The 11,144-nt window shown below is 31.6% G+C and overlaps 2 protein-coding genes across 2 annotated transcripts; one reads left to right on the top strand and one right to left on the bottom strand.

The window, feature by feature from the left end:
* Positions 1–3: 3 nt before the first annotated feature.
* LOC138187732 (uncharacterized) lies at positions 4–4,112 on the bottom strand. Its single transcript, XM_069128847.1, has 3 exons — positions 3,411–4,112; positions 1,305–2,716; positions 4–228 (listed from the first exon to the last, which is right to left on the bottom strand). The coding sequence occupies exons 1-3, from the start codon at positions 3,775–3,777 to the stop codon at positions 163–165; spliced, it is 1,845 nt and encodes a 614-aa protein (XP_068984948.1). The 5' UTR covers positions 3,778–4,112; the 3' UTR covers positions 4–162.
* A 1,615-nt stretch (positions 4,113–5,727) lies between these two features.
* Positions 5,728–9,749, top strand: LOC138187722 (SERPINE1 mRNA-binding protein 1). Its single transcript, XM_069128815.1, has 6 exons — positions 5,728–6,116; positions 7,160–7,316; positions 7,401–7,583; positions 7,672–7,743; positions 7,821–8,313; positions 8,393–9,749. The coding sequence occupies exons 1-6, from the start codon at positions 5,861–5,863 to the stop codon at positions 8,477–8,479; spliced, it is 1,248 nt and encodes a 415-aa protein (XP_068984916.1). The 5' UTR covers positions 5,728–5,860; the 3' UTR covers positions 8,480–9,749.
* The last annotated feature ends 1,395 nt before the right edge of the window (positions 9,750–11,144 follow it).

Here is an 11,144-nt window from a genome sequence, read left to right as displayed (position 1 = left end):
TTACAAATGAAAGATTTGTTTACCTTATCACTACCCATTACTTTTCCTTTATAACATCTTATAAATAATAATTATATTTATTCCAATTAAATACTTTACAAACTTCATCCAATATTTTCGACAAAAAATTTTCCTCTGCAAATTTTTTTAATATTCTAAATATCACACAAATTTTTGTATCGTTATATGGTATGGCCGATAATAATAAATAAATTGTTGCATTATTACCTAAAAGGAAAACGTAACATTTTATAATTTTATAAAATAAGTCAAACATTGAAAACTATTCACATGAATTACTGTTTTAAGTGATATAAAGTATGAATAAAAACGATCAAATAGCGGCAAAGTTAACAGTTATTACATAAATTTTTTAGAATGAATATGCAAGTATAATCAATGAAAAGAAAATAACACTTAAAATTTTTGTCAAATCGGGTGAATAATTAAGTTAATGAATTTTTTCATTTACGAATCTTTTTATGTTCTGTTTCATATACGTTCGATATCAAAAGTATATAAGAATATATTCATATCACTATATAATCACAAAGCACAGATAAAATTTATAAGTTACATTGCATATGCACAGTATAATGTTTAACTTTTCGCAAAATATAACAATTTTGTTTCTTTCTTTCACTGGAGCAACAAAAGTTTTAAAAGAAAGAATATTTTTATATAATTTAATGTTACAGTAATATACTCTCATTGCTTGCATATGTTGCGAGAAAATCGTTTACTTTTATAACAGTGTATACAGATACATGAAACTGATAATGAGTACCTTTATAAAAGAAAACTGTTATGGCTTTATTTCCTCCAAATAAAGATATGTTGCAAATTTTTAAATTTCATGTGAATACACATTTAAATCTTAACAAAGTTACAAACATAATATAATTTTTGTACACATTAATTTATTTTTTTAAAGAAAACGGGAAAAACAGAAAGAGAAAAACCTCAAATATTTTAACTATTTGGAATATTAATAATGGCAAAGTCATAACATATAGTTTTAAAGTAAAATGCAAATAAATGGCCAACATAAACTGTAACATTACAACGTAATTAGAAAAATATCAAAAGAAAATTGTAAAAGATGCTACTTGATTGTGTAACAAGAAAGACAGATTAGAATTTCTTATTAACATGTTCAAAAATGCTACATTATGGCAATAAATGCATTTTTATTTTTTTCTGCCATACAAAAATAATATGAAACTACAATAGCCAATAATCACAGTCTATAAATGGGTATAATTCAACTCAGAGAATTCATTTCTGTTCTGTTTAAAACTCACACCTCTCCCTATCTCTTCTTGATTTTTAGCTAATTCCATCAAAGCTAAAGCTCCTAGCCATTTCTGGCTATCTTCTGGAATTGGTAACTTGATAATATTATCCTCCTGTTTAAGAACAACTACTTTCAATCCTGTTTCAGATTCAATTGGTGGTACTTTTGAAATTGCATCTTTATTATTGTTATTGTTATTGTTGTTGTTATTATTATTGAAACTTCCAGCCAACATTAACACAGTTGGTCTCGTCACATTTTCGCTAATATGAGAATTCATAAACGTATTTTGTCTGGAAATATCTTTTTGAGCAAAATCCCGAATTTTCACGTTAGACTGATTTATTGGAGATTCAGTCGATTCGTTTCTTAAATTATTGTCCCAATACGTATGATTCGGACTTTTGGGAGGTTCAAACTTAGAAATAGAGTGGTTAATATTGGTTTTCATTTGGTTCGTGTTATTCGAAAAATTGTTCATATGATGCTGTGAAGAATTCCAAATGTTTTGAGATAATGTATTTGATGTTTCAAATACATATTTTGGTTCTTCTTTTACAGGTGGTTCTAGAGATTCATTTTCAGAAGCTCTATCCCAAGATATTTGTGTAGATGTATAAGGAGAATCTACTTCTGACTTTGCAAGTTCAATTTCTTTACATGCATTTAAACATGAATTATCTAACAAGGCAGATGAATTATCAACAGGTGAGCTCCACTGCATTTGGTTACCATTAATTTTAAACGAAGTAGTTATAGGTACATTGATAGGTTTAGTGTCCCAATTTAAAGGTTTGGCTAATTGCTGTTCTAAACAAGCTTCGCGTAACCATCTTTTCTTTGGCTGCAGTCTATCTAATGGTCTTCTTAAGGGAGTAATTGCTAACTTTGTTGATATTTCTTCATCTTCAGATGTTTGTAATACTGCTGGATCTTCATCTTGACTTTCTTCTTGACTGTCTTGACTCTCTCCACAATACAATCTTTGATTAGATTGCTTGCAATCTAGATTTTCTTGCTCTCCTGTTGCATCCATCATCAGACCTTTTCTAGACTTAACCCTTTTGTGATTTTCTGAACTACTCTTCCATGTCTTTTTCTTACGTTCATTCTTTCCTGTAGGTGTTCTATCCTCCCTTTCCCTGGACATTTTGTAACGTTCTAGCCATCTAGTAACATCATGAGGTAATTCAGTATTCTCTGATACTGGTTTTAATACAAAATCATCAGATCGTGTGAGAGTAGCATATGGATGATCTGGACAATGCCTATTGGCATGCGTAAATCTCATTTCACAGCCAGGTTCTGTACATAAAAAAGGTTTCTCTCCTGTGTGCAGTCGTTGATGGGTCTTTAATTGTCCTGATTGCGTAAAGGCTTTTGTACATCCAGGATAATCACATGGATATGGACGTTCCCCTAAAATAATAATTATTCATTTGTAACAAAAATTCATCCTCGAAAATAAAAAAATATCTACAAATGTGTTGGTACATAAAAAAATCACTAAATTAAATTTTTAATATATAAAATATTAACGTCTTTTTTAGTGACAATTTATAAATAATGATTAATAAAAAGATTGATTAAAAAAGTGCAAATTAAAGTTCTTAAAAGAAATACATATGCTCTCTAACGAACTATTTTTACAAAATAAATAAATTAAATAAATAAATAAAGAAAGAGTTTAAATAACTTTCCATGCAGTAAAGCAATTTAGGTAGGAAAGCCACAAATCATTTTTCTTTCCTCTAAACAAAGAATATTTCGAAATTTATAAAAAGATATTTTTTTCCCCTCTATTATAAATAATTTTTTATTGTTCGATGCAAGAAATACTACAAAAATCTCATATTCAACGAAATCGATTCATTCACGCCAGGCTGTTTCTACAAATAAGTCATTTAATTATTTAAAGTACGTATGATGGCGATTGGCGGGACGCGTGACCGCACAGAGTTGGCCAAACCGTTAAAATCATATGGCTGTACAATCTATTAACGGACCGTGTGATAACTTTTTTTCACAGAAACTTCCATCGAAATCGCTTCTATTCTCTATAAAACATGGAAAAACGATCGGATTAACGCTAAAAATAATAAATAATGGATACCTGTGTGGGTACGCAAATGTGCTTGGAGGCTTTTTTCTCTAGGGAATACACGGCTACAATAACTACATTTTATACTGCTCGGCGAGGTGCTTCCTTGCATCATAAGATTGGAAAGAGCATCGGCTCTTGGTCGACCACGACGATGACTCTCCGAGCCTCCTGAACGTGACCGAGGTCCGTTTCGCGTGGCCACCACACTATGCTCCCTGTATTCCGGCGACGAGCACGAGCTACCCGGACTAAGATTCACGTTTCTCGCCTCGTCGCCCCAGTTCCACGGATAAAGCATGCTATCGCACATTGGCGGACTGCACGGCAACGCTTCTGTCAATAGACGCGTCTCACGCTTCGGCGTGTGCAATTCCATTTCACGTTTTTCACCTCACTCTCGCCCGCCACCTTAAAAAGTTCGTGTTAGTACAACCACCTACTCTCTTTCTCTCTCTTTCTTTCTGCCACCCTTTCGTATACCGCGTGCAACTAGTGAACCGCCAAAATGTAGTATATACCCGGTTCGACTTGTGTATATATATATAAGTAAATATGTATGAAGCGGGTTTATAATAATAAGATAAAGTTAATTTATAATCGATTAGACAATTAAATTTCTTTTTCTAAACTGATGATTAGCTCGGGAAACAGGATAGCAATTTCTACTACGTCTTGTATTGTTGGCATCGTCTTACCGACTGTTTTCTACACGCGGCTTCATTCTCGTGCGCGCGCATTCTTTTCCGAGCAACGCGTCGACCAATCAGAGGCGTGGCGAAGGAAGAAACGCGTAATACAAAGTTAGCCTATTATTGTTACTTGTATAAGGGATTGGTTAATTTTGGTAAATTATTTGTTGTTATTTTTTACATATACTTGAATTACATATTTGGGTACTAAATATTTGTATAAATAAATAAATTGTAAATGTTTTCAGAAGTAGAAAATATGTAATATGTATCTCACAAAGTATTTTACGCTAATTTAACAAATGAAAGAAAAATTATAATATTCTAGGCGGTGTGTAAAGAATATTATTGTAATTAAACGCCTGTACATTTGAAACTTATTGTTATAAAATAATAGTTACATATTGCTTATATGAAGATTTGTTGAACACATGTATATATTATATATTTATGTATAGTAAAATATTATTGAAAACAATTTTTTCATTTGTAAAATATTATTATATATTAATATTGTATTTTGAATTGAAGAAACTTTGATTTTAAGACTTTTTCATGTTCACAACTTCTATTTTACATAAGAATGCGGCATAAGGATTTCATAAATGGTTTATACTTTATGATGTACTTATATATGAAATGCAAATTGAAAAAAACATGTCATATGTTGTTAGAAGAAATACACACTTAACACTATTGATACCATTTTACACCTTACATGTAGAAAATCGTAAATTATCTTACTATTGATTTACCTATAGTTTTAATATCGTGTTCTTTTATTTAAAGTTTTTCCAGATTTAGTAAATTTTATACTCAAAATAATAATGTTTTACCTAAATTAAGGTTGAAATTCTATCAATTACATTCATATTCTATATGTTTTAAACAAAAAGAAGACAAAATATAAATAATAATAACATTATATATACTTTATATTTACTATATGTATTTATAATTATGTCTATATACATACTTCATCTAATTATCAAATTGCAAAAAGGTACATACCCTCAGATATAATAAAGTACGTTTATTTTTACATTGCAGAGAGATAATAAACTCTTATACAACGTAAATATGTATGTATATGTTAAGTATATAAATAATACAAAATTTAATCAGGTAACATAAAAGGTGTAATTTGGCGGACGAAAAATAACTCCGGGGAAACGATCTTCGAGAGAAACTTTTAAACAATATCATTGCATAATATGCGGTCATACGAGATTTTCAATTATTAAATAAATCGTAGCCATCAGGTATCGAACATCATTAATACAACTGGTTGATATTTTTTATTTAAACGCTATGAAATATGATATACGACCAAAAATAGCGTGTATAAATATTATTGTACGACAATAAGATAAAGTAATATAAAAGATAAGAAAATCTATTCAGTTGGCGTTAAGTAATTCATGGAAATAATGCCGGTTTCTTTGAGAACGGCAGTACGAAAAACTATCTTTCTTTATCGATGGATATTAGTTATTTTGACAATACGACAGGATTAAAATTAAAAATTTAATTTTAGAGGGTCATTTACTGTCTGAAACGATATAAAATTGATGATATAAATAATATTGGTGGGGAGGTGGCGCGCTGGGTGCAAGACAATTATGCGGTCCCTCCCTGAGCACAGACCTCGTGGTGAACTATTCTCCGACTCAGCCATATTGAAATATTGGATGTCTCTGTTACACAAGGGCTCAAGAGTAGCCGTGAAATTTTCGCGTGATCCTCGACGAATAGAGGATAAGAGACATCATGGAAAATATGTACAGCATTGCCGTTACCAACAAGTTCTCGTTAGCGTTGGGTGATGACGAAGATCCGCACGAGAAGCTCCGAGAAGAGGAACTAAAGAAGGAAGCTAGGAAAAAGGAGAAGCTTTCGGAGAAGGAGAATAAGAGTAAGCAGCCGGACGCACAGAAAGGAACCGGTAACAAAACTCAAAAAAATCGCGTGATCAAGGATTCCCAACAACAACCTTCCAAGGTCCAAGATTTGAAGAAAGATCAAGGTTAGTCATTTTTCATCGCGTTCTTGCCTCGTGCGCGGTATTATGGCCGTCGCTCCTAGTCCCTCGTGGGTCCATGTGCTTTTGATATTTTGCCGCACACTTAACGATTTTCTCGTTCTGTTGCTAATCATTTCTTTCTATTAATTCTTTCAATCAATGCTATTCTTTAAGTTCGAACAATTTGTATGGATTTTATTGTACCAATGTTCATGTTTCTTGTAACTTTTTGAGAATTTTTTATACCGCATAGTGTGAGGTTCTCGTATCGTAAAAATAGAATTTACCAATGGTGACCCCACGTGTCATTTAACAAATAATTACGATAAGCTGCTGTGATTTATCTCGAAATTTTTACACAATCGTTAAGTATGTGCAAGATATTAATATAATTTAATGAAAAATGATTTATGCGTTAGGTGATTGGAGATTGTATTATATTTTATTGTTTGATGATTTATATAAGGCTCTTATTATTTTTGCTGCAAATAATCGATATACTATATTAAAATTATATTAACATGTATATGTATGTGCTTTTGCTTTGATTGTATAAGTCATCCAGAAGCTACATTGACCAATTCCATAAATGAGAAAACTAATAATATATATATTCTATAAATATTATTTTTTTTAAATTTATCCTGGAATTTATTACTATTTATACCATCTTCTTATTATTTATACTATATTCTTTTTAAAGAACTAAACATTAATTATTTACTTAGATAATGAAATTGAGAGACGGACAAAAGTTGGAGTTGTTTGGTTTGGCATGTGGCAAGAGGCTCATATGTCAAAATATAAAATTAATATTATGAGAAATTACTTTGATAATATAAAAGTTTTTATGTATTCTAAATCATTAGTAACTGTAAATATGCATTATTTACAAATATAAATTTTGTTGTACTTCCGTTTTATATTAACCTATTATGTAGATATATGAAGTATATATATAAATTTTTAATATACTAATTTTTAATAAATTTACTATTTGTAACAATTTCATTTTACTTATTAACATTATGATTTTTTTTATATAGTTGGAGATAAAAAGCCGCCGCAATCAAGAACTGGTGGTGGAGATCGTAATGTCAAATTTTCTGGAGAAAGTAGAGAAGAACGGAACAATAGGCGTAATCGTGAGGATGGTGAAAGAACGCCTCGTGGTCAGGGAGAACTAAGACGAGGACCTCCCGGGTTAGTATACAAATATAGAAAAAGAAAGAAGTGTTGACAATATTTTGATTTTTTTTTGTAATCTTTTATTTTTTTATTCTTCAGTGAAGGACGTGAAACTCGAGAGTTCCGAAACTCCAATGATAATCAACGTGGTGAATACGGGGAGCGTAGGGGTCGTGGTGGAATGCGCGGAATGGTGCGTGGACGTGGTGGACCACGCGGCCGTGGAGGATATGATTATCGTGGAAAACGTGAATTTGATCGTCAATCTGGTTCCGATAAAACGTATACATAATTTTTCATTTATTATTGTTGAATTATATCCCGATAGGTATTTAACATTAATAAATCCATTGTTTACATGTTTAAGCAGTGGAGTTAAACCAGTGGACAAAAAGGATGGTGCTGGTAGTCATAACTGGGGTACCCACAATGATGAAATTGAGTAAGTATTGATTCTAACAAAATTGATTTAACAAAAATTCACGTTTTAATAATTTGTGTTCCTTATTCTATTTTCAGAGAAAGTTTAAATCAAGATAATCAAGATTGGGCTAATGAAAAACCTGATGGAGATGCCAACCAAACGACCACAGAAGCAAAAGAAGGAGAGATAACTGCAGACGTGGTGGAAGAAAAGCCTGCCGAGGAAGAATCGCGCGAATTGACTTTGGATGAATGGAAAGCTTTACGTAATAACAGAGTGAAGCCTCAATACAATTTACGTAAAGCTGGAGAAGGTGAAGATTTGACTCGCTGGAAAAAGATGTATGCATTGGAAAGGAAGAAGGAGGGAGTAGATGATGAAGAAGAAGAAGAAGAAGAATATGATGCTGCTGCAGAATATCCACAACGTGTAGGAAGACAAAAGCGTGTTTTGGGCATTGAGATACAATTCAGTGATTCTCGACGTGGTTCTGGTGGACGTGGTCGAGGACGAGGTCGTGGAGAACGTGCAAATGGTCGTGGATTTGGTAATCGTGGAGCTCCTAGAGATGGAGATTCACGTGGTCCTGTAAGTATTTGTATTCGTTTTCGATTGAAACTTAGCGTGTGTAGATGTAATGCAAATTATATATATTTCTTACTTCTAGGCTTCACAATCTGAACAGAGGTCGCCTCGAGGACGTCAAAATGCTCCTAAAGTAGATGATGAAAATGATTTCCCCTCATTGGGATAGGTGGTTTCACTTGTCGTCTACGATACAATATCCCACCATTATCACCAGCATCAGTACTACTACCACAGATAAAATTACCACTAATACTAAAACTATTACTATCAACATTTTTGCGTCAGTGAAAAGGTTATTAATGCATAATACAGTACACCCTTGCAAGCAGATACGTAATTTACCTAAATAAATCGTAGCGCTTTGAACGCGCTCTTACATATTGGCACATTAAACATACATATAAGAAGTCGCATGATATGAAACAATGTAGATCACGATCCTTTTTTGTACTTGTAATAACTCAGTTCATCCGTAACTAGTTCTTAAATTCTAGTTTACGGATGAGCGGTATTAAGAACGAGGCTGGATATTCATGGACTTGTTGAATAATTATAAAACTTGAATACTAGATAAAGAATATGGCTGAAAGACTAAGCGGACCAGCAGGAGTATAAATATCAAAAACATTTTACACAATGTAGTTCGACGCTGCTTAAATCTGAGTGAAACACACAGTTCCGAATAGAAATAAAAAAAAAAAATCCACCTGTATGCCAGGAGGTGAGACAGTTTAGCCTAGATTTTAATTTTGACGTTGTCGTATATAAAAGGCCTAAGGAGGCTGGCCATAGCACCGACTCTTATAAACTCATGTATAATAACTTGTTAGGTGGTAAATTTTAAACATTCTTTCTGTTTTATAATTTTTATATGGTGTTTGAGGAAGCCTTCGTGCATAAAACATATGAGACTTTAAAAAAAAGTGTGTATTTGTATCTAAGAAAACATCTATGATATTAAAAGTGTCTATTTAGGTATATACTAAGTTTGGCTTATATAGAAGTATAGAAATTTTTCCTTTCAAAGATGTAATCGGTCTGTAAGAAGTTAACATTTAAGTAAATATTAGAGAGACACATACAGACACAAAATACAGATATACACAGCTTTACATATATATTGTATAACGAGTTTAAGAAAATGATCGATACATACGTTCAGAGGGACAGATAGGATGAATCCAGTCTTATATAGTTACGTTATTCGTCGATTATCATGTTCTTAATTATGACCTGCTATATTAGTTATCTATTGTATTTGTTACATGTAAAATGAAGAAGTACCACAGCCAAAAAATCCAAACCCTCTCCATAAATGCGAAAAGAAAAGTAAGAAAAGCGTTATTAAGCTGTTTGAAGCTTAGTTATATGTGTAAATAACATATTTACAATAATAAATTGTGACACATGAGTCACTTTAGACTTGACTACTTAAACCAGTCGACTTATGAAGAGATATTCTACAAAGGGTTTTTATTTGTGCAGTATGTAAAGAATGTGAGTACAAAGGAGATTAAAAACAAAAACAAAAAAATGCGTAAAAACATCTTACATCGAAGATTTTCGCTAGAAGGCATAATGGAAAATTGGGTGTCACCAAAAGCTACGGGAAGGAAAGAGAGAAAATACGAGAAGTGCTATACCCACCCAATAAAGTTATAAGTCAAATTCCATTGTAAGCACCTTGTTCTTCTCGTTCTTTACGTATGTCGCCTAGGAAACATTATCGGTTCGTCTTAAATTGGACGCCTTCTTGAACTAGTACAATGGGAATATAGTAATCAATCTCAATTTTAAAACGATTCGAAGTTTTTCAGTACTAATTGCTTCGAATATGATTTGATAATTAAAACATTTGAAATATTGTATAAATCTTGAATCTTGCAAGTTTCGATAAATATTGAATGATTTAAAAGATTTCAAGGTTTCAAAACTTACTGAAAATGTAAGCTATTTTTACAGCTATTATATATTAATGAGACCATTAATATCTTACATAATAATCATAATAATTATACATCTTTTATAAGATACTAACTATCTTGTTAATATATTATACATACAAGCCACTGAAGGTAAAATATAATACAAAATGTAAGACGTTGAATACTTATCAATTTTGAAATTTATCAGAACTTTCAGGATCCATTAAAACTTCCAAAAATTATCGAAGCTTTAAGGGCTCAGGATTCTCCAAGACTTTTAAATGCTTCAAATATCGAATCATGTTTGAAGTAATTTGAATTTTATTAAATATGCACATATTCGAACTGATTCACAAGTCCATGTAGTGGTGGGATTTGAAACACTTCGAATTGTTTCGAATCTCTGTTAATACGTTTTAGAGCTTAGAAGTCTTGAAAACGTTGAATGCTTGGAAAAATAGGTTTGAAAGTTTTGAGAATTTTGGTAAATTTTAAGGGCTTGGTAAGTATTTGATATTTTACGAACAGTTTTAATATATAAATACTTTTTTGTCTAAACGGTATATGGACATAAATTTTTAACGAAAGCCATAAACACGTTCATTTACGTTATTTATCTTTTTGTATATATTGAGAGTGTTGGCAAATTTTCAAATTTGATTGTCTCAAAAACGAGGCCTTAAAAAAATATCTTATTCTATATTTTCGACTTATTTCCGCATGTAGAATTATCTCCTTGTCTATTCCTGTCTAGTTAGAATTAAGCAAATTCATGTTTTCAAACCCGATTTTTTAAAAAACAAAGTTTGCAACGTGATTTTGTTATTTTTTATTTTCGTCTTATTATGGATTATAAGTGGTGTATAGTGTAATATAACAGTAATAATTAGTGTTTAAACCTGCCAA

The sequence above is a fragment of the Bombus flavifrons genome, chromosome 15 (assembly GCF_040668555.2).
Source record: "Bombus flavifrons isolate JBK064 chromosome 15, iyBomFlav1_principal, whole genome shotgun sequence".
NCBI classification, from domain to species: domain Eukaryota; kingdom Metazoa; phylum Arthropoda; class Insecta; order Hymenoptera; family Apidae; genus Bombus; species Bombus flavifrons.
Note: the sequence above shows the minus strand (reverse complement) of the source record. Positions and strands in the feature narration are given on the sequence as shown.

Excerpts from the sequence above, each read along its gene's own strand:
- LOC138187732 (XM_069128847.1), bottom strand. The coding sequence starts at position 3,777 with ATGGAATTGCACACGCCGAAGCGTGAGACGCGTCTATTGACAGAAGCG. Across the intron at positions 2,717-3,410 it reads ACATTTGCGTACCCACACAG|GGGAACGTCCATATCCATGT; the intron begins GTATCCATTATT and ends TTATTATTTTAG. Across the intron at positions 229-1,304 it reads AAGAAGAGATAGGGAGAGGT|GTAATAATGCAACAATTTAT; the intron begins GTGAGTTTTAAA and ends TTTTCCTTTTAG.
- LOC138187722 (XM_069128815.1), top strand. The coding sequence starts at position 5,861 with ATGGAAAATATGTACAGCATTGCCGTTACCAACAAGTTCTCGTTAGCG. Across the intron at positions 7,584-7,671 it reads CAATCTGGTTCCGATAAAAC|TGGAGTTAAACCAGTGGACA; the intron begins GTATACATAATT and ends ATGTTTAAGCAG. Across the intron at positions 8,314-8,392 it reads ATGGAGATTCACGTGGTCCT|GCTTCACAATCTGAACAGAG; the intron begins GTAAGTATTTGT and ends TCTTACTTCTAG.